General features: G+C 43.5%; 1 protein-coding gene and 1 pseudogene across 7 annotated transcripts; both read right to left on the reverse strand.

The window, feature by feature from the left end:
* Positions 1-761: 761 nt before the first annotated feature.
* LOC125506596 (putative disease resistance protein RGA3) lies at positions 762-10,414 on the reverse strand. Of its 7 annotated transcripts, XR_007282703.1 has the most exons (13): positions 10,151-10,414; positions 9,922-10,072; positions 9,641-9,835; positions 9,331-9,459; positions 8,963-9,224; positions 8,632-8,857; positions 8,382-8,535; positions 7,160-7,345; positions 5,263-6,384; positions 2,799-4,826; positions 1,598-2,551; positions 1,345-1,455; positions 762-986 (listed from the first exon to the last, which is right to left on the reverse strand). XR_007282703.1 is itself a non-coding variant. In XM_048671381.1 (12 exons), exons 4-12 carry the CDS (start codon positions 9,433-9,435, stop codon positions 2,225-2,227), a joined length of 4,335 nt encoding a protein of 1,444 aa, XP_048527338.1. In that variant the 5' UTR covers positions 9,436-9,459; positions 9,641-9,835; positions 9,922-10,072; positions 10,151-10,414; the 3' UTR covers positions 762-2,224. The 7 variants fall into 7 exon arrangements, 4 of the variants coding, with proteins under 4 accessions (XP_048527338.1, XP_048527336.1, XP_048527337.1 ...); XR_007282702.1 differs by having other exon boundaries at positions 762-1,455; XR_007282701.1 differs by having other exon boundaries at positions 1,345-2,551.
* Positions 10,415-12,092: 1,678 nt separating this feature from the next.
* On the reverse strand, positions 12,093-13,249 carry LOC125555388 (annotated as a pseudogene).
* Between the last annotated feature and the right edge of the window lie 10,713 nt (positions 13,250-23,962).

The raw sequence follows: 23,962 nt of genomic DNA on the forward strand, positions 1-23,962 counted from the left end.
GTGGCGTCGTGGCTGCTCCTCCTTGGAGCCCTCCATCTCCCAGTTACCCCACTGGGATGCCGCTATCTCATAGCCTTTCCTGCTGGGGCATCCCACCTGTGGTCCTCACCGGTGGCTCTCGGCGTTAAGGGTGCCTGCCGACGTCTCTGCCGGTCGGATTCACCTCGATCTGGGGCCGTCTAGTTTCAGCGCTGCCCCGCACTATTGGCGGCTGCTCTGCGTCTCGTCGCGTGGAGAATGTGACGGTGGTTTGGGAGAAATCCATGGTCGGCCGGCTGCTGCTAGCCAAGACAGCGGCGACGCTTCCCGTCGTTCCCATCTTGATGTCGTTGTCTTCATTCCCCAGTCTTGTGATGTTTTTGGCGTGCTCTGTGGTGTTCTATGCTTGGTGATGCCCTTCAACTACGCCGGTGGCACACAGGTGCCGTGGAGTCTTCTCGGCCCGGCGTGACCGTTCAAATGTACCCCATGACACAGGTGGTCGACGGTGCAGTGTCATAGTTGAGTCTCGGCTCGCTACTGCAGTTCAAGCGCCGTGGTGCCCCTTTGTTGTGTTATTTTGGGTGTGCTATGTGGAGTTCTATGCACTAGCAAGTACTGACGCCTAAAGTCCTTTTGGAAAGGGCTTTTGCGGTTGCAGTGATCTACCAAGTAATCCATAGTTCATGGGAATTAGTCTGACTGCTACTCTGATTTTTCTTTTCTAACTAACAAGGTAGAGTTGGAACACAACAACAAAAATGTTATAAGGCAAAGTAGAGTTGGAAATAATTAACATTTATGCATGAGCCAATCCAACAAGAAATGCCGTACAGAGTAACTTCTGCAAAATGTACATATTCACATCACAGTTTGCTACACCATCACTTGTGAAACTAAATAAATCCGATAAGATTCAGCATCACCACATTAGCTACAAATATATTCCATCTTCCTGCTAACTGCAAATCATCTGCACCCATTTCTCCTCTTCGTGGGATAGAGGACTGAATAAACAACTGAGATTCATTATCTCAATTTTCATAAAAGAACGCTACAACAAAATAGTAGGTATTGCACTGACACTTGCAGTCCGTAAATCTCATCTATCTTCACTTATACTCCCTCCGTTCCTAAATATGTGTCTTTTTAAAGATTTCAAATAGACTACCACATACGGATGTATATAGACATATTTTAGAGTGTAGATTCACTCATTTTGCTCCGTATGTAGTCACTTGTTGAAATCTCTAGAAAGACAAATATTTAGGAACGGAGGGAGTAACAGCAAAAAAAAAATAGTTTGCTTCCAGTCACATCATCCTATAAACTAATTACCCCCAGCCAGCAACAGTTCAAACTTACTAGTATCTTTTCAGGTAGTTCACGAGCCATGATACTCGGTCCTCCTCAGTCATGGCCATATATGCAGAGCCCTGGGCATACTGATGTGAGCTTCCTTTCGCTCACCTAAACCTAGACATTTATAACAAGGTAAAGTTGAACACAACAAAAAAAATTTAAAACACAAAGTATATGGAAATCTAGACACTTATGCATGAGCCAATCCAACAAGAAATGCAGTACAGAGTATCTACTACAAAATGTATATACTCACATCACAGTTTGCCATACCATCACTTGTGAAACGGGATAAATCCAGTAAGATTCAGGATCACCACATTAGCTACAAAATGCAGTATATTCCATTTTTCTGCTAACTGCACATCATCTGCACCCATTTCTCCTCTTTGTTAACGACAGTAAGGGAGTGGGATAGAGAACTGGATAAACAATTGAGATTTATCTTCTCAATTTTCACAAAACGATGCTGCAACAAAACAGTAGGTGTTGCACTGAAACTTGCAGTCTGTAAATCTCATCTATCTTCACTTATGACAGCAAAAAAACATACAGTATGTTTACAGTCACATAATGCTGCAAAATAATTACCGCCAACCAGCAACAGTTAAAACTTAGTACTCCCTCCGTCACGGTTTAGAAGGCACAGTTAAATTTGCGTGCGTTTCCACAATAGACAAGGTTTAGGGTGCATTGCATTTATTTCTAGTAGCTAATTAGTACTCCGATATACTATTTCTATATGCATGCGTAGTGTGAATGCTATTTTTTAGCCCATCTCATAACCAATAGATAACCACCTAGGTCCCAGAGAATTTCCAAGCGCGCCTTCTAAACCGTGACGGAGGTAGTACTCCCTCTGGCTCTAATTAACTGTCCCGACCTATACTTCGTGTGCTTTACCACTTAGCTTGCGGGTCGCGTCAATTAAATGGGGCCGGGGGGAGTAGTATTTTTTCAAGAAGTTAATGAGCCATGATACCCGGTCTTCCTCGCTCATGGCCATATATGCAGAGCACTGGGCAGTGTTGTCCATCAACTGAGACAGAGCAACTAATAAATATTCCTCAGCAAAGCCGGGCATGTTCATCACAGCACTATACAGCACATCCGGATCCGCCTCATCCATCACAGTAGTACCATGAATGGGAGCTGCTAGAATGGCCTTTGTTGTGTCCTCTTCCTGTGCCATCAATGATCTTGGGACGATCTGAACAACAGAACAGTATAATCAGACAACAGAGCATGTACAGCTGGCCATGGTATAGCACAATTAAAACCATAATTCCGTTCTTCTTAGATGCATAATTAGTGCAGTTGTCACATATTTTAATCTGTAGTAATCTAGACATATGAGGCATCAAATAGATATAAAAAAAGACACTTAATTCGACACTTGTCATGATTATGCAGAAAAGTAAAAGCAATACAACAGTTAGCTTGGCGAGCACACATACCCCTCTGATGTGAGCAAGCTTCATCTTGTTCTCCTCTGAGTCTGATTCACACCATTTCACTAGTGTAGGGCAGCCACGGATGGTTAGCTGTTCAAGCTTAGTCAGTTGTAGTATGCTGTCAGGCAAAGACCTGATCCCCTCACAGCGCATGATCTGCAATTCCTTGAGAGAGGCAAGTTTTCCTAACCACTGCGGTAGTGACGTCATGCTTCTGCACACAGACAGCCTTAGGATCTGCAGAGATGTCACCTTGGCCAACCAACTCGGCAATTCTGCCTGGTCGAAGGACAATGATACAAGCGAGGAGAACTGTTGGATGATCTTAGGTGAGGTGGTCAGATCACTGCAACCGGTGATAGTTAAATCACGGAGGGCAGGGAGTCGGTGAAGCAACCTCCACTGATGCAAGGGCACCTTGGTGTTTTTGACAATCAGTTTTGTTATTGGAGAAGAGGAAGCACCACCGTGTGACGAGTTCTCATCCCATGATGATAGCACATTATCAGAATCTATTATCCGCAAAACCGTAGCTCTTGGTGCACATGGTTTTATCCTCAGCTTGGCACATTGATCTATGGTCAATGCCCCAAGCTTAGGCTCGCCACTGGTATATGCCGTGTTCCACTCTTCCAAGCTCTCCATGCGGCACAGACCTAGCTCTCGTAGGTATGGTAGTTGACCAAGTGATGGTAGGTCATTGCAATTAGGAAAATCACAGAAATATAACTGAGAAAGATTAGGGAGATGCTGCCTGATACCCATAAGCCAATTAGGAACGCTGACACTGCTATAACCACTTATATACAATCTCTGCACACTGGTTGGTGGCACTAGTTTTTCCAATACCTCCTTGTCATCCACAGACCTCCCACCCACGACAGTCCATTCAAATCTTAGCTCTATAATTTTTTGTATCTGCACCTGCCTTTGGGTCATTGACATGTGGGCCAGCCACCTGTTGGGCCCACATGTCATAGACACAAAGGCAAGTGCCTTAAGGCATCGAAGCATTGTCCGTTTTATACATCGTGCCTCTTCTGCAGACTTCACATTTTCGAGTCTATATATCGTCAGCACTTCAAGACAAAGCAGGCTGATATTGCTGCTAAATTTATCACTTGAAGCATGCACCACAAGATCAGCAGGAAGCTTCAATCTGGTGCAGTCTAAGAGGTACAATGTATGAAGCTTCATGAGGTTGCCAATACTTTCTGGTATACTGATGGAATAGGCTTTATTCTTAGACAAGTCCAGATGCTCTAGATTAGAAAGAGTACAGACAGAGTCAAGCAATCTGACAATTTCGTTTTCTGATGCCGGCGCCATGGCATTCATGCACCCCGATAGATTTAAATACCTGAGTTTGATTAGATTGCTAATGGCCTTTGACAGCCTTCCGATATGTTCCTTGTTACCTGATAAATTCAGATATTGAAGTTTGGTACAGCCACCCAAAGCTTCTGCTGTAGACACACTGCTGCGTGATAAATCCAGATGAACCAGCTGCTTGAGCTCTGCGAATGATATTGAAATTGAAAGTTCACGTATTTCAACACAACCTGATAAATCAAGATGCGTCATATCACCAATGGCCTCCGGCAGTGCTTTGATTTTATCAGAATCACCAAGGTTCAGGTAATTTAACTGTGAGAGCTCAGTAATACAACTGGGAACCATTTCATATCGGATTCCTGGAGCACGAAGAAATCTCAACTGCTTCAGTTGACCAATACAGCCAGGTAACTTCTTAATTAAGCATTCACTTAAATCCAAAACACGGAGGCACTTAGCTGACGAGAATGCACCATCACAAAGTTCTTGTCCGTAACAGCCCCTAAAGTGCAGCGAATATATATTTGCAGGAAAAGCCACAGACAGCTGCAATGACTTGGTACAATCTGTGAGCAATGCATAGCGGCAATTGTTTCCCTCAGTGTTAAGTTGATGGGCCAAAATCTCTCTTGCGAGATCATGCACTAGGTCATGCATCGTGAAGAATGTAATATATTTGTCTTCTTGTGTATAACCCTGCAGCAAAAAAATGTGAAATGATGTGTGCCTTCGTTATCCGAGGGAGTTTCAGAGTGCAAATATATATTTGGCACACACTTATTGTGTATTGTATTAGGGTATGACCACTATTACAAATATTTTAAACTATTCATATTTGTTACCCGTAACCGACAAAATTTGGCCAAAATGGAGAAATGACGTGTGCACAAATTTAACTTCGTACAATCCATGAATCTATACTCATTCACGTTTTTTTGTTAGTGAGCATAACACCGTACATTTGTACAACATACACATTTCTTAACTTTCCAATAAAATGTGAAAAAAAATAATTGCAACATGAGCATGTGCACTATAATGCTTCTGCTCCAGGAGTCATCGTGAAAACATACAATATGTGAGCTGGAATATCTAAGGTTGAAAGTAAGAGTAAAATTATGTTGTAACTCACCCAAGGTATCTTTGAATATTGAAGGAAGGACATCCCCAAAAGTTGAGTGACATAATTTTCGCAGAGCTGCATAGAATCAAATATCCTAGATTGCTCAACGAATCCAAGAGCAATCCATTGGTGAATTAGATCATACTTGGCTATTGTCTGACCTTTTCGAAAGATTGCACAATAGGAAAAGCACAACTTCAACCAAGCAGACATGTGGCTGTAGCTCAGCTGTAAGGACACAAGCACTTCATGGCCCACAGAAGTAGAAAGATTCCAAATATGACTGTCTCTCACCGACTCCCATTCATCTGACCTCATGCCGTTCAACATGTATCCAAGTGATTGGGCCGCTAAGGCCACTCCTCCACACTTGGTCGCAATCTCCCTTCCTATATGCTCCAATTGTTCTTGGTCGATTCGGTCTTCAAAGTCAGCTTTTTGTTTTATTATAGTCCAACACTCATTAACGGTCAAAGTCTCCAACTTGTATGGTGCAACTGCAGGACTACAAAATTTCCTTGCTAGACCTCCATCACGTGTAGTTACTATAATCACCTTGCTTCCTAGGCCAAGCCCTAGCATAACCTTCATTTTATCTAACTCTTTTGGGTTCTCCTCCCACAGGTCATCTAAAACAATAAGGATGCTCTTACCATCAAATAGCTCTTTGAGGTGTTTATGAAGCATCTGTTTGGTAGGTATATTGCTGATCTTGTCTGTTAACTGTGTTACTATGGAGTTGCCAATCTTGTTCAAGTTGAATTCCTGGGAAACATATACCCACACCCGAGTGTAGTCTTGGAACTTTGGGTCATTGAATACCAATTGTGCCAAGGTTGTCTTGCCAATGCCTCCAATGCCATATATTGGAAGGTTGACCATTTCTTCTGTGATGCTCTCGGATAAAATAGACAATATTTTCTGTTTTTCCTTGGTCCTTCCGATGATTACTTGTTCCACATCTGATGATGTTTCCCTGTCAGCAAGTTGCTGCACAGTACGGTTAGAGTTATCTGTTGGCATCAAATTGCAATGTATGTGTTCATTATTGTTTAGTTCAGCTACCATTATCTCCAACATATTAGACTCGCTCTTGAGACCAATTGTTGGACACGGGAACACATCTGCCATCTGCAACCAGTTTTTATGTGTAAGTACATGGAGAAGACCAATAGAATTATCATGATCATGAACTCACAGTCTCGTAAATTCTCTGGGATGATTAAGCTACATGTGTTTAAGCTAAGTAATTGTCTGATCGTTCAGTTAGATTGCTCTTCACAAAACGTGCAAACCGGCCAAGGAAAAAGATGTAATACCAGATGTTGGAATAAAAGTTCAACATATATACTAGAATGGCAAAATCCAACACATTGAAACAACAAACATATGAACACACCACCTTCACTAAGACGATACCGTTACACGAACAAGTCCATAGTCCTGAAAGAGGGTGACATGATGACATGATTGAAGCGGAAACAATGTGTGTGCCATGATTCTAACGCTAGGTTGATGCTTACGGAGCAGCATCATGCGGCCAGTGCTCTCCACCACCACCTCTTCCCCTCCGGCGGCGCCCCGAAGACACTCATCTCCTCCACTAGCTCGTTTCTCCTCCACCACTCTACTGCACCAGCCACTGAGCAACACCTCTCTGCGTCTCCTCTCTCCCACCACTGTCTCCAGAAGCCACTGCTGCAGCCTCCAGCAGCGTCCAGTGAGGGAGCCGCTGTTGGTTTTCTCCCTTTGACCGGGAAAACAAAATGACTGGGAAATGAGGAGCTGCAAAATCTACAACTGCTAGCTAGTCCATGTCCATGTACACAAACAACTGTTTTCTGCCAATCGGAAATTAGATGCTCTCTTGCTTTCATTTTGTTTGCGTTAAGTACGCAGATCATACCTGTCTCTTGGGAATATGAGTTTCTGTCTTGCTCAGAATATCTAGAACTTCTGCTATATTAGGTCGATTGTTTCTGTCAGGTTCAACACAACGCATTGCTGTGTCAATGCATATCTGCACTTGATGTGATTCCTCTAATGGGTACTCCGAAGTAGCCTTTATCCTATTCTTCCAATTGCCAAGCACCTATGAAACAGGAATAGAGAGATAATTTGGGATGAAAAATATGGAAGTACGATATACGATACTTGTTCAAAAGTATTCTTGACACACAAATTTCATGGTCAATACATTGTATGCAGGAGAGAAGTTTTTCTGTATATGTACATTCTAAGTCAAAAGGTGTGGCATGTGCTCTGATATATACCCAAAAAGGCTTTCGCCCCGCTTTATATATAAAGCAAACCACCAAGCCACAACATCCCACAAAGGTTCACGACACACACACACACATACATAAAGGTAGCACAAACACGCAGGTTCAAAGGGGGTTCTGCTGAGCGCGCAGCTCAACAAGCCCTAAATAAAACTCAAAAGGTTGAAGCAAAGGCCACCACATGGCTAATCCGGCTGTGTAGGTGCTCTGATATATACACCATATTCTTGTTCAAAGGTGTCACATACCACTTCCCAGATAACTAACCTAGATAGATAATATAAGATGTCTAATTAGGAGAGCAAAGTATTTTTTTACCATGTACTTGCTCCAAAATGCAGATGGAAACGCTCTTCGCAATCAAAAGGAACTTGAAATAAAAGAGATGTACTATATGTATATGTGCTTATCACCTCTCTCATGAAGCAAGGTTCTACGTGCACATTTCTTTCCATTTTTAGAATCTCCACATATGCATTTTTGGCACTTCACGAGTAGTATACAAAATTAATCATACTCTAGATTTTTCTTCTGGCAAGCAGATTAATTACATGAATAATTTGACTACTGGTTGTTTATGTTGATGACTAACAGTGCCATGTAGGTTCCTTATACATATAGTGGATATCCAATGCTGGTAGTTATTGGACTGGTGGAGCTCACTTTTTTTTCTTTCCGAAATACAAAAGGAAAGAAGCTTGTATATTAGGTTTTAAAAAATTATAGCTCAACTACGCTATCAACTCCTTACTTGGACGACCATAATGCATAAAGTACAGACATCAAAAATATCCATGTGGTGCTTTGTTATATGAACTAGTGTCAAACTGACCCAAAATGTTCTACCTTTTGCGTAAATTGCCCGACTTCGTCTGTTTCTATATAACCGGAGTAACCTGAAGACCCTTTAATTATCTCTATCATCACAAGACCTAAACTGAAGACATCATTCTTATGGGAGATATAGGCGTCTTTTATGAATTCTGGTGGCATATACGCCCTGCATGATATCAAATGACATGGTCAGCATAAATATTGTTTATTTGATCACAAAAGGGAGAAGACTGGAAAATGAGGAATTCCGTGAGGCACTTACTCGGTTCCTACAACTCTGTTTGTGACATGAGTGTGTGATCCACCGAAGAGCCTTGACAAACCAAAATCCGCCAGTCTAGGCGCCATGGAACTGTCTAGTAATATATTGGCAGGCTTCAGGTCAAGATGAAAGATTGGTGGTTCACAGCTGTGAAGGAAATTTAATCCTTCACAAATCCCCTTTATAATCTTGTAACGCGTGCTCCAATCAGGTGCAAAAGATTCTTCTACACAAGTTGATAAAGAGAACATTATATAGAAGAGAATTTAAGAATTTGGTTTTGCTTAAACACAAAAGAACATGAACGTATTGAAGTTAAGTTCCATCATACCACGAAGATGCTTGTCTAGGCTTCCACCCTGCAAGTACTCGAAGCAGAGGACTCTATATACGTGTCGGGTAAAACGATTTGCACCATTGTGTTCAATTAGTTCATTCTGTATTTCATAACAATAACCAAGTAACTGTACAATATTTGGATGCTTAACCTTCAAAAGGTTACCAACTTCATTGATATATTGTCTGTCATCATGTCCTAGCACCGTATCAACATGAAGCAACTTCACAGCAATCTCTCTCCCACTGTAAACTCCCTGCTTGACATAAGCATTGTACACAATTATTTCTTTATAACTGGTTCATTTGATGTTAGTTCTAGTATATTGATTGAAAGAAAAAATGCCAAGTAATAAGGTCTACCTTGTAAACATCTCCATACCCGCCCCTTCCAATCCTTGAGTGCTCTGAGAATCCATTTGTAATCTCACGTAAGATATGTAATGGTATACGCTTTTCTGCAGTCATGTTATATCAGCTAGCTTGGACCTTCTGTAGATATACAAAAGGAAAGTGTAAAAAAAAATATGTATGTTTAAATACAAGAAAAAAAAAATCTAACGATGGAAAAGAAGGCAAAATCATTGTGAGAAGAAATAGTTTAACATGGCATGGTCCTTGCATTATCTGACCATCGGTGGCATATGTAATATCAACTAGTGGGGGAACCAACCTGAAACCTCAACCAGGAACCATCGCCATCCAAGTCCTTCCACACCGGCTCCTCCCCTCTCCCCTCCGGCAGGGCTAGGCTAGCCGCCCGCGACGAGCTAGGTGAGGGTCTCACAACTGGGGCTGGATAGCAGTAGATCTAGTAGGCTTCCTGCTTAGGGCCTCCTGTATATGGATCTGAACTCCCTGAGCTAGCCTGTACAATGCAAAATCCAGTTCTTATCTACTCTTATATTGTACGGGATTGCCATAGAAACTTGCTTCTAAAGAAAATTGCCTTACATATCATGTCTCCTTGGATAAATGTCCTAAATCGAAACGACATGAAACCCAAAGAAGGCAGGCAGCGGCGATTCTGATGTAGCAGCAGCAGCAGATCTATATATCTATCTTCTAGTATGGATTTCCAAAAGCTAATGGAGATTTGGAAGTGCTGTTTCGCCACGACACAAAAGTTGCATTTAGGACTGAGGAGACCAGAAATGAGAGGGGGCATAAAGAAATCGCTAACCTGCTGCGTGAGTGGGGATCGATGGAGCTCTATACAGCAGCAGATGCCCAGCCGCGGCGTCCCCAGCGCCTTGAGACGCGCTTTGCCCTCGCCTTCTTCCCCTTCCCCCCGCGCCCGACGCGGCCTCCACCACAATCACTCTTCCCTTCTCAGCTACTGCCTCTACTGCTGCTGGATGGGTGGTTCTTTTCTTTTTCTTTTCCTTTTTCTTCAAGATTGATTGACGGGAGGCGTGGGCCAACGTATCGTCACGTCTTCTCCTTGTCTCACAAAGCACATCACGAGTCTGCTTTAAGGGCGTGCTCGCGTTCCTTCTAGTTTCACAAAACTTCACATATATCCAGCTAAACCTGGAAATAGTTTGTAATCCAGATTAAACCCAGCCTAATCCATACAGGTATAAGTCCAACAGCCAGACCAGTCCAGATCAAATTGCAAATGCTATAATCCAAGGACTGTAATATTTGGCACATGTGTGCCATATAAGCAAAACTGTCACACCTCTATTTCTTTAACTTTAAAGTACCACACGATCCCCTTTCTTTCACCCCGCCTTCTCCCGAACGACCCCGCAACCTCGCCCGAGAAACCTGCTTCTCCCGCACATCTCGCGTGCCCACCCCCGAAAAAACTGCCACTTCTTCACGTCTACCACATGATAAAAAAAATATTGCGCATGTCCCACACCTCCTTGGCACCAAAGCACGCCACCACAACCAACTCACCCTTAGGTAATTGTTGCTCAAACTAAAGAAACTAATCGTTTTGACCCCATTTTTTTACAATTTTATTACTACAAAAAGTACAGAAAATTACCACGATTTTCCCTCAGGACAAAGTTATCATGGTATTTGCATGCCAGTTATCAGGCCTGTGATCCGTAAGTTACCGTGCTATTTACATAGAACTTACCAGATACTATGTTTCAACAACCACACCCCTTTCAAAGTTACCATTGTGTTTTGTACACAAGTTATAAGGTCTTCGATGTGTAAAATACCGTGGTACTTACACATAAGTTATCAGGGTATGTGTACATCAACCTCGCCCCTGGTCAAAGTTACCATGGGGGATTGTACATGAGTTACCGGGTCTATAGTTCGTATATTATCATGATACTTATACCTAAAAACCTGGGTTTGTTTCGGTAACTTTTTTCATGGGTCAAAAATTACCATGATGTTTTTGCATAACTTATCACGCCTATAGCGGGTCAAAGTGGGCCGTTTTTCGGGCCAACCCACGAGCACATGTGCCCCTCATGACACTAAATATTATGTGGCTTTTCAGTGGCACAACATGTGTTGTGTTCATCTAAGAGGCCCGATGAGGCGAGTGTATGTTTTTAACAACTTGTTTTCCTTTGGTAAAAAGTTACCATCATGTTTATATTATAAGTTATCGGTTACGCGGTGCTTATATTATCATGTTATTCACACAAAAATTATCGGGATGTTTTGAACAACTTTTTCCTGGGACAAAAAGTTATCATGGTGATTCTAGGTAACTTACCAAGCCCGCAGTGCTTAAAATATTATGCTATTTACACAAAATTTATCAGGGATATGTTTCAACAAACCCCCCCTCCCCCCCCCACACACACGGGTCAAAAACTTATCATGGTGTTTAGTTATCACAGTGCATATGTTTTCATGCTATTTACACATAAAAATATCAGGGGAGGGAGGTATAGTACCGTGCTATTTATCAGGGGTATATCCAGGCACAAATCTCTGATCAATTCATATTTGCTTTTCCACAAATCATGGCAAAAAGGGAATAGAAAACATAAGTGGACAAGTTTCCTGCTATTGTTGCCTGAAATAGCTTATCCACACACAGAGAGCTGATGCTGAAGAACATCACTAGTCAGCATCAATAAGATACTAACACCTACTTCCTTCAGAAAAGACGGCGAAGACACTAGGATACAACACCATAATACATATGAAACCTTACACTAAAGTTGCAAAATTATCCATTCGTGGCCTATATACTCCCTATCAGACTATCACAAACAACAAACCAACAACTACAAATCCAACAGATTTCTGCTTCCAAATGCTAGTCAACAGCACAGAAAAAAGGCTAGCAGTAGCAAACGATCAATTTGCAATCTACATACTTTACTTTCCAACTACAATCAGGATAACTGGAACAATGTCACCTTGAAGTCCACACCAGGCTATGCCTAGGCCGGCAACGGGAACCTCATTCCAACCGAAATGTGCATGCACATTGTGAGGCATAAGGTCAAGATGGCCATGGACTTGGCGCTCAGGTACTTGACGGCGACGAGACCCCTTTCGGTGATTTCGTCACGGGCAACGACAATGCTCTTTCGTGCACCAGCGGACACCTGCTGAGTCGAGAACTCGAGGAATGACCGGACCATCTCTGCGGTACCCTGCCCGTGACATCCAGCACAAACCTCCAGTTGCTTGGCATGGCCAATGTGGTCGATACTCTCTCCATTACACAGCTAGGACCTGAATTGCAGACCTCTTGCACCACTGCTGCTTCAGCTCGAGAAATGGAGGCCTCCTTTGTGACCTGTCATGAGGTCCTGACAAACGTCTCGACGGCGCCGTTGCAGACGGACACGAGCAGGTCCTTGAGCTTGGCGTCGTCCTTGGGGTCAGTGACGCCTGCGAGCACCTGGTCGGAGGTGCGCACAGTCGCGGTCCTGTCGAGGTAGGCGGCGACGGCGGTGCTGACGAACACCCGGACGAGCTCCGCGGCGGCTTCCTTGCCCCTGTCGCTGCACAGCGCGGTGAGCCAGTCCGGCTGGCCAGGGGCGCGGGGCCGGGCCTCAGGATCATGGCAGGAGAGCACAAGGTTCCTGGCGAAGCTCCCGAGGACGGCGGAGGCGAACCCGGCGCCGTCGGGGGAGAGGAGGCGGTCCAAGATCCGGTCGTGCAGCGGCGGGGAGGGAGGATCCGGGCCCCGGGCGGCCCGGTGGGAGGAGAAGGCGCGGAGGGCCCCCGAGGCGAGCGACTCGGAGAGGGCGGAGGCGGCGGAGGAGACATGGTCGGAGGCGGCGAGCTTGGAGAGGATGAGTGCGGGGAAGGAGTGGAAGAACCGAAAAAAGTGGATCATGCTGCGATGCCGATCGAAGGGATACCGAATGGTGTGGCAGTTTTGCAATCGGGCACAGGATTGCCAAATACATATTTCAATAATCCAAACTGTCCGTATTTTCAAGCCAAACCGATCCAAACTATTCCCCACATACAGTTTGGACTTGAAGTTTCAAACCAAGGGTGTGCGATTACTACGGTAACAGAGGCATTGGAAAGGGTGATTAGCTGTTGCTGCATGTTACTCACCACCACAATGTATGTACATAGAACTGGTCGCCGCCGGTGCGCTGCTCCACGAGCGCCCGTTGCCACCACTGCTCGAGGTACTCCGCCTCCTGCGCCGGCGTCGCGCCAAGCCACACGAGGGGAGGGGGGAGGGGGCGGCGTAGCGCTCCGCCGGTGGCTCAGCCTTGGGAGGGGACGGCGGCAGCAAAGAGGACGAGGGCCTCCGCCAGCCTGGCCTGGTATGTAGGCCGCCTCCTGCTCATCCTCCTCGATGGAGGTCTGCATGGCGGCCGCCAACGCCACCTGGTAGGCAGCCTCCTCCTCTTCCGGCTGCACCCGTGGGGGTGGCGGAGGGTTGGTGTGGTGCCCCTGGACGCCGCGCCGGTGCTGCTCCGGCGTCAGGAGCTCCCAACGCCTGCGCACCGCGCCCGCTATGGCCGTGGCACCGTTAACACTGGGCTCCGCTGCGGATCCAGATGCTAGTCATGCAGCAGCGTCACATCTGGGTACGACAGCGGCTGCCTGTACTGCCAGTGCCACCGCACCTGGTGCATGGGGATGTGCAGACGCTGCCTCACAGGGCGGGCAGGCTCCGGTGACGGCGGAGGAAGCGCGAAGGACGGGGATCTTCCCCTTGTTCTTGCCAGATCCGATGAAGAAACCCATGGCGCATGCTAGGGTTCGCTTGTCGCCGACGAGGGAGCACGCGGAGGGGGCTAGACGTGGACGGGCAGTGGAAGTGGATGAGCCCCCTCCCCGCGCAGCTTCCAGTCGCTGATGCGTGGGCCTGCGGTAGGTGGTCGCATTAAATATGATTGCGTGCGGGGATTGGCCTACTGACATGTGGGGCCGCGGCGGACATTGAGCAGACGCGCGACGCGTCTGCTTCCTGTTTGGGCTTGAAATGCGCCGGCGCGGACATGAAGCGGACGCATTTTGGGTTTGGTCTAGCGTTTTTTGTCCGTGGGGACCCAAATGGACATGGGCGGACGAAATAGGTCGCCCCGCTGGAGTTGCTCTACACTCCATTGATATGTCTTCATGCTATTATATTACCAATCTTGGATGCTTTATATGCATTTTTTATTATTTTGGGCTAACTTATTAACCCAGTGCTGAGTGCTAGTTGTTGTTTTCTGCTTTTTTTTGTTTTCCAAAAAATCAGTACCAAATGGAGTCCAAAGGCTACGAAATTTTTTGACAATTTTTTACTGGACATAAGAGACCCTAGAAGTTTCAGGAGGAGACCAGAGGATGTATGAGGAGACGACAAGGCAACTCGGCGCGCCCTGAGGGCACGTCCTATTGCCTTATGGGCCCCTCAAGGCTCCGTTTGACCTAATTCCACTTCTATGAATCCAAATATTTGGAAACCAATAGAGAGCCACTCGAAACATTTTTTCGCTGCCGCAAGTCTCTGTTCTTCCACGATCCCATCTGGAGGCCTTTTCCGGTACTCTGCCGAAGGAGGAATTGATCATAGAGGGCTTCTACATCAGCCTTGCTGCTTTTCGATGATGTGTGAGTAGTTTACCACAGACCTATGGGTCCATAGCTAGTAGTTAGATGACTTCTCTCTCTCTTTGACCTTCAATACAATGTTCTCCTCGGTGTTGTTGGAGTTCTATCTGACGTAATCTTCTTTTCCGATGTGTTTGTAGGGATCTAATGAATTATGGGTTTATGATCTAAATATTCATGAGAAGTAATTGAGTCTTTTTTGAACTTTATTATGCATGATTGTTATAGTTTCGTACTTCTCTCCAATCAATCTGTTTGGTTTGGCCAACTAGAATGATTTATCTTCAATGGGAGAAATGCTTTGTAATGGGTTCAATATTGCGGTGCTCTATCCCAATGGCAGAAAGGGATAAGACATGTATTTGTATTGTTGCCATTAAGGATAAAATGATGGGGCTTATTCATATTAGTTGAGTTTAATTTATCTCATTTCATCTCGCTTAAGGTGTTACTTTGTTTTTATTAATTTAATACCCTAGATGCATGCTAGATAGTCGTCGATGGGTGGAGTAATAGTAGCAGATACAGGCAGGAGTCGGTCTACTTGTCTCGGACGTGATGCCTATTGCTACTTGTGATCTGCGTTGGGATTTCCCCGAAGAGGAAATGATGATGCAGTATAGTAGAGATAAGTATTTTCCTCAGTTAAGAACCAAGGTTATCAATCCAGTAGGAGAGCTAAGCAATGACTCGTTAGTAGCACTCGCACACAAACAACAAATCTTTGCAACCCAACGCGAACAAGGGGTTGTCAATCCCTTGAGGGTGCCGAGCAAGATTAAATTGTATAGTTTTTGATAGATAGATCGGACAAAAATACAGAATAAAATAAATAAAATAAAAACACAGCAAGGTATTTTTGGTTTTAATATATGATAGAAGATAGACCCAGGGACCATAGTTATCACTAGAGTCTTCTCTGTTAAAAATAGTATACAGTGGGTAAACAAATTACTCTTGGGGAATTGACGGAAAAGCAAATAATTATGACGATATCCAAAGCAATGATCATATATAGGCATCACGTTCGAGACAAGTAGCCCGAAACAATTCTACATCTACTACTATTACTCCACACATCGACCGCTATCCAGTATGCATTTAGTGTATTAAGTTTATGGAAAAACAGAGTGACGCCTTAAGCAAGATAACATGATGTAGATCGGGATGGCAATGGGTAGGGTATGGGCGGGTAAGACACTTTTCTACCCAAACCCATACCCAAATCTTTTTTCTATACCCACCCACTTCACTATCCATGGGCGCAAATTGGTACCCATGCCCATACCCATCGGATATCCTATACCAAATGGGTATCCGGTGGGTACAATATATAGCATTGACATGACAAAAGTAAGATAAGCCCACATATGAATAAACCCAATCTTTTTACCCCTAATAGAAATGATAGATACGTATTATGTCCCCTTTTTTCACTTGGATTGCGCAACGTAAGACCGAACCCATTACAAAGCACTCCTTCCCATTGCAAGATAAATCAATCTAGTTAGCTGATAACCCACAAGTATAGGGGTGAAGGAAATATGCCCTAGAGGCAATAATAAAGTTATTGTTTATTTCCTTATTTCATGATAAATGTTTATTATTCATGCTAGAATTGTATTAACCGGAAACGTAATACATGTGTGAATACATAGACAAACAGAGTGTCACTAGTATGCCTCTACTTGACTAGCTCGTTAATCAAAGATGGTTATGTTTCCTAACCATAGACAAAGAGTTGTTATTTGATTAACGGGATCACATCATTAGGAGAATGATATGATTGACTTGACCCATTCCGTTAGCTTAGCACTCGATTGTTTAGTATGTTGCTATTGCTTCTTCATGACTTATACATGTTCCTATGACTATGAGATTATGCAACTCCCGTTTACCGGAGGAACACTTTGTGTACTACCAAACGTCACAACGTAGCTGGGTGATTATAAAGGAGCTCTACAGGTGTCTCCAAAGGTACATGTTGGGTTGGCGTATTTCGAGATTAGGATTTGTCACTCCGATTGTCGGAGAGGTATCTCTAGGCCCTCTCGGTAATGCACATCACATAAGCCTTGCAAGCATTGCAACTAATGAGTTAGTTGCGAGATGATGTATTACGGAACGAGTAAAGAGACTTGCCGGTAACAAGATTGAACTAGGTATTGAGATACCGACGATCGAATCTCGGGCAAGTAACATACCGATGACAAAGGGAACAAAGTATGTTGTTATGCGGTCTGGCCGATAAAGATATTCGTAGAATATGTAGGAGCCAATATGAGCATCCAGGTTCCGCTATTGGTTATTGACCGGAGACGTGTCTCGGTCATGTCTACATTGTTCTCGAACCCGTAGGGTCCGCACGCTTAAGGTTTCGATGATAGTTATATTATGAGTTTATGAGTTTTTGATGTACCGAAGGAGTTCGGAGTCCCAGATGAGATCAGGGACATGACGAGGAGTCTCGAAATGGTCGAGACGTAAAGATCGATATATTGGACGACTATATTCGGACATCGGAAAGGTTCCGAGTGGTTCGGGTATTTTTCGGAGTACCGGGGAGTTACGAGAATACGGGAGAAGAAGTATATGGGCCTTCTTGGGCTTTACGGGAGAGGGAGAGGCAGGCCGCGCGCCCCCTAAGGCCTAGTCCGAATTGGACTAGGGGGAGGGGCTGCGCCCCCTCCTTCCTTCTCTTCCCTCTTCCCCTTCCTTATCTCCTACTCCTACTACATAGAAGGACTCCTAGTTGGACTAGGAAAGGGGGAATCCTACTCCCGGTGGGAGTAGGACTCCCCTAGGGTACGCCATAGAGAGGGCCGGCCGTCCCCTCCTCCACTCCTTTATATACGGGGGCAGGGGGCACCCCATAGACACACAAGTTGATCCTCGTGATCGTTTTCTTAGCCGTGTGCGGTGCCCCCCTCCACCATACTCCTCGATAATATTGTAGCAGTGCTTAGGCGAAGCCCTGCGACGGTAGAATATCAAGATCATCACCACGCCGTCGTGCTGACGGAACTATTCCCCGACACTTTGCTGGATCGGAGTCCGGGGATCGTCATCGAGCTGAACGTGTGCTAGAACTCGGAGGTGCCGTAGTTTCGGTGCTTGATCGGTCGGGCCGTGAAGACGTACGACTACATCAACCGCGTTGTCATAACGCTTCCGCTTCCGGTCTACGAGGGTACGTAGACAACACTCTCCCCTCTCGTTGCTATGCATCACCATGATCTTGTGTGTGCATAGGAATTTTATTGAAATTACTACGTTCCCCAACAGTGGCATTCGAGCTTAGGTTTTATGTGTTGATGTTATATGCACGAGTAGAACACAAGTGAGTTGTGGGCGATATAAGTCATACTGCTTACCAGCATGTCATACTTTGGTTCGGCAGTATTGTTGGATGAAGCGGCCCGGACCGACATTACGCGTACGCTTACGCGAGACTGGTTCTACCGACGTGCTTTGCACACAGGTGGCTGGCGGGTGTCAGTTTCTCCAACTTTAGTTGAACCGAGTGTGGCTACGCCCGGTCCTTGTGAAGGTTGAAACAGCACCAACTTGACAAAATATCATTGTGGTTTTTGATGCGTAGGTAAGAACGGTTCTTGCTAAGCCCGTAGCAGCCACGTAAAACTTGCAACAACAAAGTAGAGGACGTCTAACTTGTTTTTGCAGGGCATGTTGTGATGTGATATGGTCAAGATGTGATGAGATATAAGTTGTTTTATGAGATGATCATGTTTTCTTGAAGTTATCGGCAACTGGCAAAATCCTTATGGTTGTCTCTCTATTGCATAGATGCAAGCGCCCAATAATTGCTTTACTTTATCGCTATGCGATAGCCAATAGTTGCAAGAGCAATTGTTGCGACGAACGTGACGACACATTGATAGATCAAGATGATGGAGATCATGGTGTCATGCCGGTGACATAGAGATCATGACAGTACTTTGGAGATGGAAATCAAAGGCGCAAGATGATGATTGGCCATATCATGTCACATATTGATTGCATATGATGTTTATCTTTTATACATCTTATTTGCTTTGATTGACGGTAGCATTTTAAGATGATCTCTCACTAATTATCAAGAAGTGTTCTCCCTGAGTATGCACCGTTGCGAAAGTTCTTCGTGCTGAGACACCACGTGATGATCGGGTGTGATAGGCTCTACGTTCAAATACAACGGGTGCAAAACAGTTGCACACGCGGAATACTCAGGTTATACTTGATGAGCCAAGCATATACAGATATGGCCTCGGAACACGGAGACCAAAAGGTCGAGCGTGAATCATATAGTAGATATGATCAACATAGTGATTTTCACCAATGAAACTACTCCATCTCACGTGATGATCGGACATGGTTTAGTTGATTTGGATCACGTAATCACTTAGAGGATTAGAGGGATGTCTATCTAAGTGGAGTTCTTAGTAATATGATTAATTGACTTTAAATTTATCATGAACTTAGTCCTGGTAGTATTAGCATTATGTTGTAGATCAATTAGTTCGCGTTGTTACTTCCCTGTGTTTATTTTGATATGTTCCTAGAGAAAATTGTGTTGAAAGATGTTAGTAGCAATGATGCGGATTGGATCCGTGATCTGAGGTTTATCCTCATTGCTGCACAGAAGAATTATGTCCTTGATGCACCGCTAGGTGACAGACCTATTGCAGGAGCATATGTAGACGTTATGAATGTTTGGCTAGCTCAATATGATGACTACTTGATAGTTTAGTGCACCATGCTTAATGGCTTAGAATCGGGACTTCAAAGACGTTTTGAACGTCATGGACCATATGAGATGTTCCAGGAGTTGAAGTTAATATTTGAAGCAAATACCCGAGTTGAGAGATATGAAATCTCTAACAAGTTCTATAGCTAAAAGATGGAGGAGAATCGCTCGACTAGTGAGCATGTGCTCAGATTGTCTGGGTACTACAATCGCTTGAATCAAGTGGGAGTTAATCTTCCAGATAAGATAGTGATTGATAGAATTCTCTAGTCACCATCACCAAGTTAATAGAACTTTGTGATGAACTATAGTATGCAAGGGATGACGAAAATGACTCCCGAGCTTTTCATGATGATGAAATCAATGAAGGTAGAAATCAAGAAAGAGCATCAAGTGTTGATGGTTGACAAGATCACTAGTTTCAAGAAAAGGGCAAAGGATAAAAAAGGGGAACTTCAAGAAAAACAGCAAGCAAGTTGCTGCTCAAGTGAAGAAGCCCAATTCTGGTCCTAAGCCTGAGACTAAGTGCTTCTACTGCAAAGGGACTGGTCACTGGAAGCGGAACTACCCCAAGTGATTGGCGGATAAGAAGGATGGCAAAGTGAACATAAGTATATTTAATATACATGTTATTGATGTGTACTTTACTAGTGTTTATAGCAACCCCTCAGTATTAGATACTAGTTCAGTTGCTAAGATTAGTAACTGGAAACGGGAGTTGCAGAATAAACAGAGACTAGTTAAGGGTGAAGTGACGATGTGTGTTGGAAGTGGTTCCAAGATTGATATGATCATCATCGCACACTCCCTATACTTTCGGGATTAGTGTTGAACCTAAATAAGTGTTATTTGGTGTTTGCGTTGAGCATGAATATGATTTGATCATGTTTATTATAATACGATTATTCATTTAAGTAAGAGAATAAATTGTTGTTCTGTTTACATGAATAAAACCTTATATGGTTACACACCCAATGAAAATGGTTCATTGGATCTCGATCGTAGTGACACACATATTCATAATATTGAAACCAAAAGATGCAAAGTTAATAATGATAGTGCAACTTATTTGTGGCACTGCCATTTAGGTCATATTGGTGTAAAGCGCATGAAAAAACTCCATGCTGATGGGATTTTGGAATCACCTGATTATGAATCACTTGATGCTTGCGAACCATGCCTCATGGGCAAGATGACTAAGACTCCGTTCTCTGGAACAATGGAGCGAGCAACTGACTTATTGGAAATCATACATACTGATGTATGTGGTCCGATGAATATTAAAGCTCGTGACAAGTATCATTATTTTCCGACCTTCACAGATGATTTAAGCAGATATGAGTATATCTACTTGATGAAACATAAGTCTAAAACATTTGAGAAGTTCAAAGAATTTCAGAGTGAAGTGGAGAATCATCGTGACAAGAAAATAAAGTTTCTACGATCTGATCGCAGAGACGAATATTTGAGTTACGAGTTTGGTCTTCAATTAAAACAATGTGGAATAGTTTCGCAAACTCATGCCACCTGGAACACCACAGCATAATGGTGTGTCCGAACGTCATAACCGTACTTTATTGGATATAGTACAATCTATGATGTTTCTTACCGATTTACCAATATCGTTTTGGGATCATGCATTAGAGACAGCTGCATTCACGTTAAAAAAGGGGCACCATCTAAGTCTGTTGAGACGACACAATCTGAACTGTGGTTTGGCAAGAAACCAAAGTTGTCGTTTCTTAAAGTTTTGGGTTGTGATGCTTATGAGAAAAAGTTTCATCCTGATAAGCTCAAACCCAAATCGGAGAAATATGTCTTCATAGGATACCCAAAGGAGACTGTTGGGTACACCTTCTATCACAGATCCGAAGGCAAGACATTCGTTGCTAAGAATGGATCCTTTCTAGAGAAGGAGCTTCTCTCGAAAGAAGTGAGTGGGAGGAAAGTAGAACTTGATGAGGTAACTGTACCTACTCCCTTATTGGAAAGTAGTACATCACAGAAACCAGTTTCTGTGACACCTACACCAATTAGTGAGGAAGCTAATGATGATGATCATGAAACTTCAGAACAAGATACTACTGAACTTCGTAGATCAACCAGAGTAAGATCCGCACCAGAGTGGTACAGTAATCCTGTTCTGGAAGTCATGCTACTAGATCATGATGAACCTACGAACTATGGAGAAGCGATGGTGAACCCAGATTCCGCAAAATGGCTTGAAGCTATGAAATCTGAGATGGGATCCATGTATGAGAACAAAGTATGGACTTTGGTTGACTTGCCCAATGATCGGCAAGCAATTGAGAATAAATGGATCTTCAAGAAGAAGACTGACGCTGACGGTAATGTTACTGTCTACAAAGCTCGACTTGTCGCAAAAGGTTTTCGACAAGTTCAAGGGATTGACTACGATGAGACCTTCTCACCCGTAGCGATGCTTAAGTCTGTCCGAATCTATTAGCAATTGCCGCATTTTATGATTATGAAATTTGGCAGATGGATGTCAAAACTGCATTCCTGAATGGATTTCTGGAAGAAGAGTTGTATATGATGCAGCCGGAAGGTTTTATCGATCCAAAGGGAGCTAACAAAGTGTGCAAGCTCCAGCGATCCATCTATGGACTGGTGCAAGCATCTCGGAGTTGGAATATACGCTTTGATAAGTTGATCAAAGCATATAGTTTTATACAGACTTGCGGTGAAGCCTGTATTTACAAGAAAGTGAGTGGGAGAACTACACCATTTCTGATAAGTATATGTGTATGACATATTGTTGATCGGAAATAATGTAGAATTATTCTACAAGGCATAAAGGAGTGTTTGAAAGGATTTTTTTCAAAGAAAACCTCGGTGAAGCTGCTTACATATTGAGCATCAAGATCTATAGAGATAGATCAAGACGCTTGATAAGTTTTTTTCAATGAGTACATACCTTGACAAGATTTTGAAGTAGTTCAAAATGGAACAGTCAAAGAAAGAATTCTTGCCTGTGTTACAAGGTGTGAAATTGAGTAAGACTCAAAGCCGGACCATGGCAGAAAATAGAATGAGAATGAAAGTCATTCCCTATGCCTTGGCCATAGGTTCTATACTGTGTACCAGACCTATTGTATACCCTACACTAATTTTGGCAAGGGAGTACAATAGTGATCTAGAAGTAGATCACTGGACAACGGTCAAAATTATCCTTAGTGGAATAAGGATATGTTTCTCGATTATGGAGGTGACAAAAGGTTCGTCGTAAAAGGGTTACGTCGGTACAAGTTTTGGCACTGATCCGGATGACTCTTAGTCTTCATCTGGATACATATTGAAAGTGGGAGCAATTAGCTAAAGTAGCTCCGTGCAGAGCATTGTAGACATAGAAAATTGCAAAATACTTACGGATCTGAATATGGCAGACCCATTGACTAAACTTCTCTCAAAGGAAAAACATGATCACACCTTAGTATTCTTTGGGTGTCAATCACATAGCAATGTGAACTAGATTACTGACTCTAGTAAACCCTTTGGGTGTTGGTCACATATCGATGTGAACTTTGGGTGTTAACCACATAAAGATGTGAACTATTGATGTTAGATCACATGGCGATGTGAACTAGATTATTGACTCTAGTGCAAGTGGGAGACTGAAGGAAATATGCCCTAGAGGCAATAATAAAGTTATTATTTATTTCCTTATTTCATGATAAATGTTTATTATTCATGCTAGAATTGTATTAACCGGAAACGTAATACATGTGTGAATACATAGACAAACAGAGTGTCACTAGTATGCCTCTACTTGAGTAGCTCGTTAATCAAAGATGGTTATGTTTCCTAACCATAGACAAAGAGTTGTTATTTGATTAATGGGATCACATCATTAGGAGAATGATATGATTGACTTGACCCATTCTGTTAGCTTAGCACTCGATCGTTTAGTATGTTGCTATTGCTTTCTTCATGACTTATACATGTTCCTATGACTATGAGATTATGCAACTCCCGTTTACCGGAGGAACACTTTGTGTACTACCAAACGTCACAACGTAGCTGGGTGATTATAAAGGAGCTCTACAGGTGTCTCCAAAGGTACATGTTGGGTTGGCGTATTTCAAGATTAGGATTTGTCACTTCGATTGTCGGAGAGGTATCTCTAGACCCTCTCGGTAATGCACATCACATAAGCCTTGCAAGCATTGCAACTAATGAGTTAGTTGCGAGATGATGTATTACGGAACGAGTAAA

Source organism: Triticum urartu, chromosome 5, assembly GCF_003073215.2.
Source record: "Triticum urartu cultivar G1812 chromosome 5, Tu2.1, whole genome shotgun sequence".
NCBI lineage: Eukaryota > Viridiplantae > Streptophyta > Magnoliopsida > Poales > Poaceae > Triticum > Triticum urartu.

What these genes read in the sequence shown, in the direction of transcription:
- LOC125506596 (XM_048671380.1), bottom strand. Translation starts at nt 9,435, where the DNA reads ATGACTGCAGAAAAGCGTATACCATTACATATCTTACGTGAGATTACA. An exon ending in AACAGAGTTGTAGGAACCGA is followed by an intron (nt 8,536 to 8,631) that starts GTAAGTGCCTCA and finishes GATATCATGCAG; the next exon opens with GGCGTATATGCCACCAGAAT. An exon ending in AGCTTGCTCACATCAGAGGG is followed by an intron (nt 2,552 to 2,798) that starts GTATGTGTGCTC and finishes TCTGTTGTTCAG; the next exon opens with ATCGTCCCAAGATCATTGAT.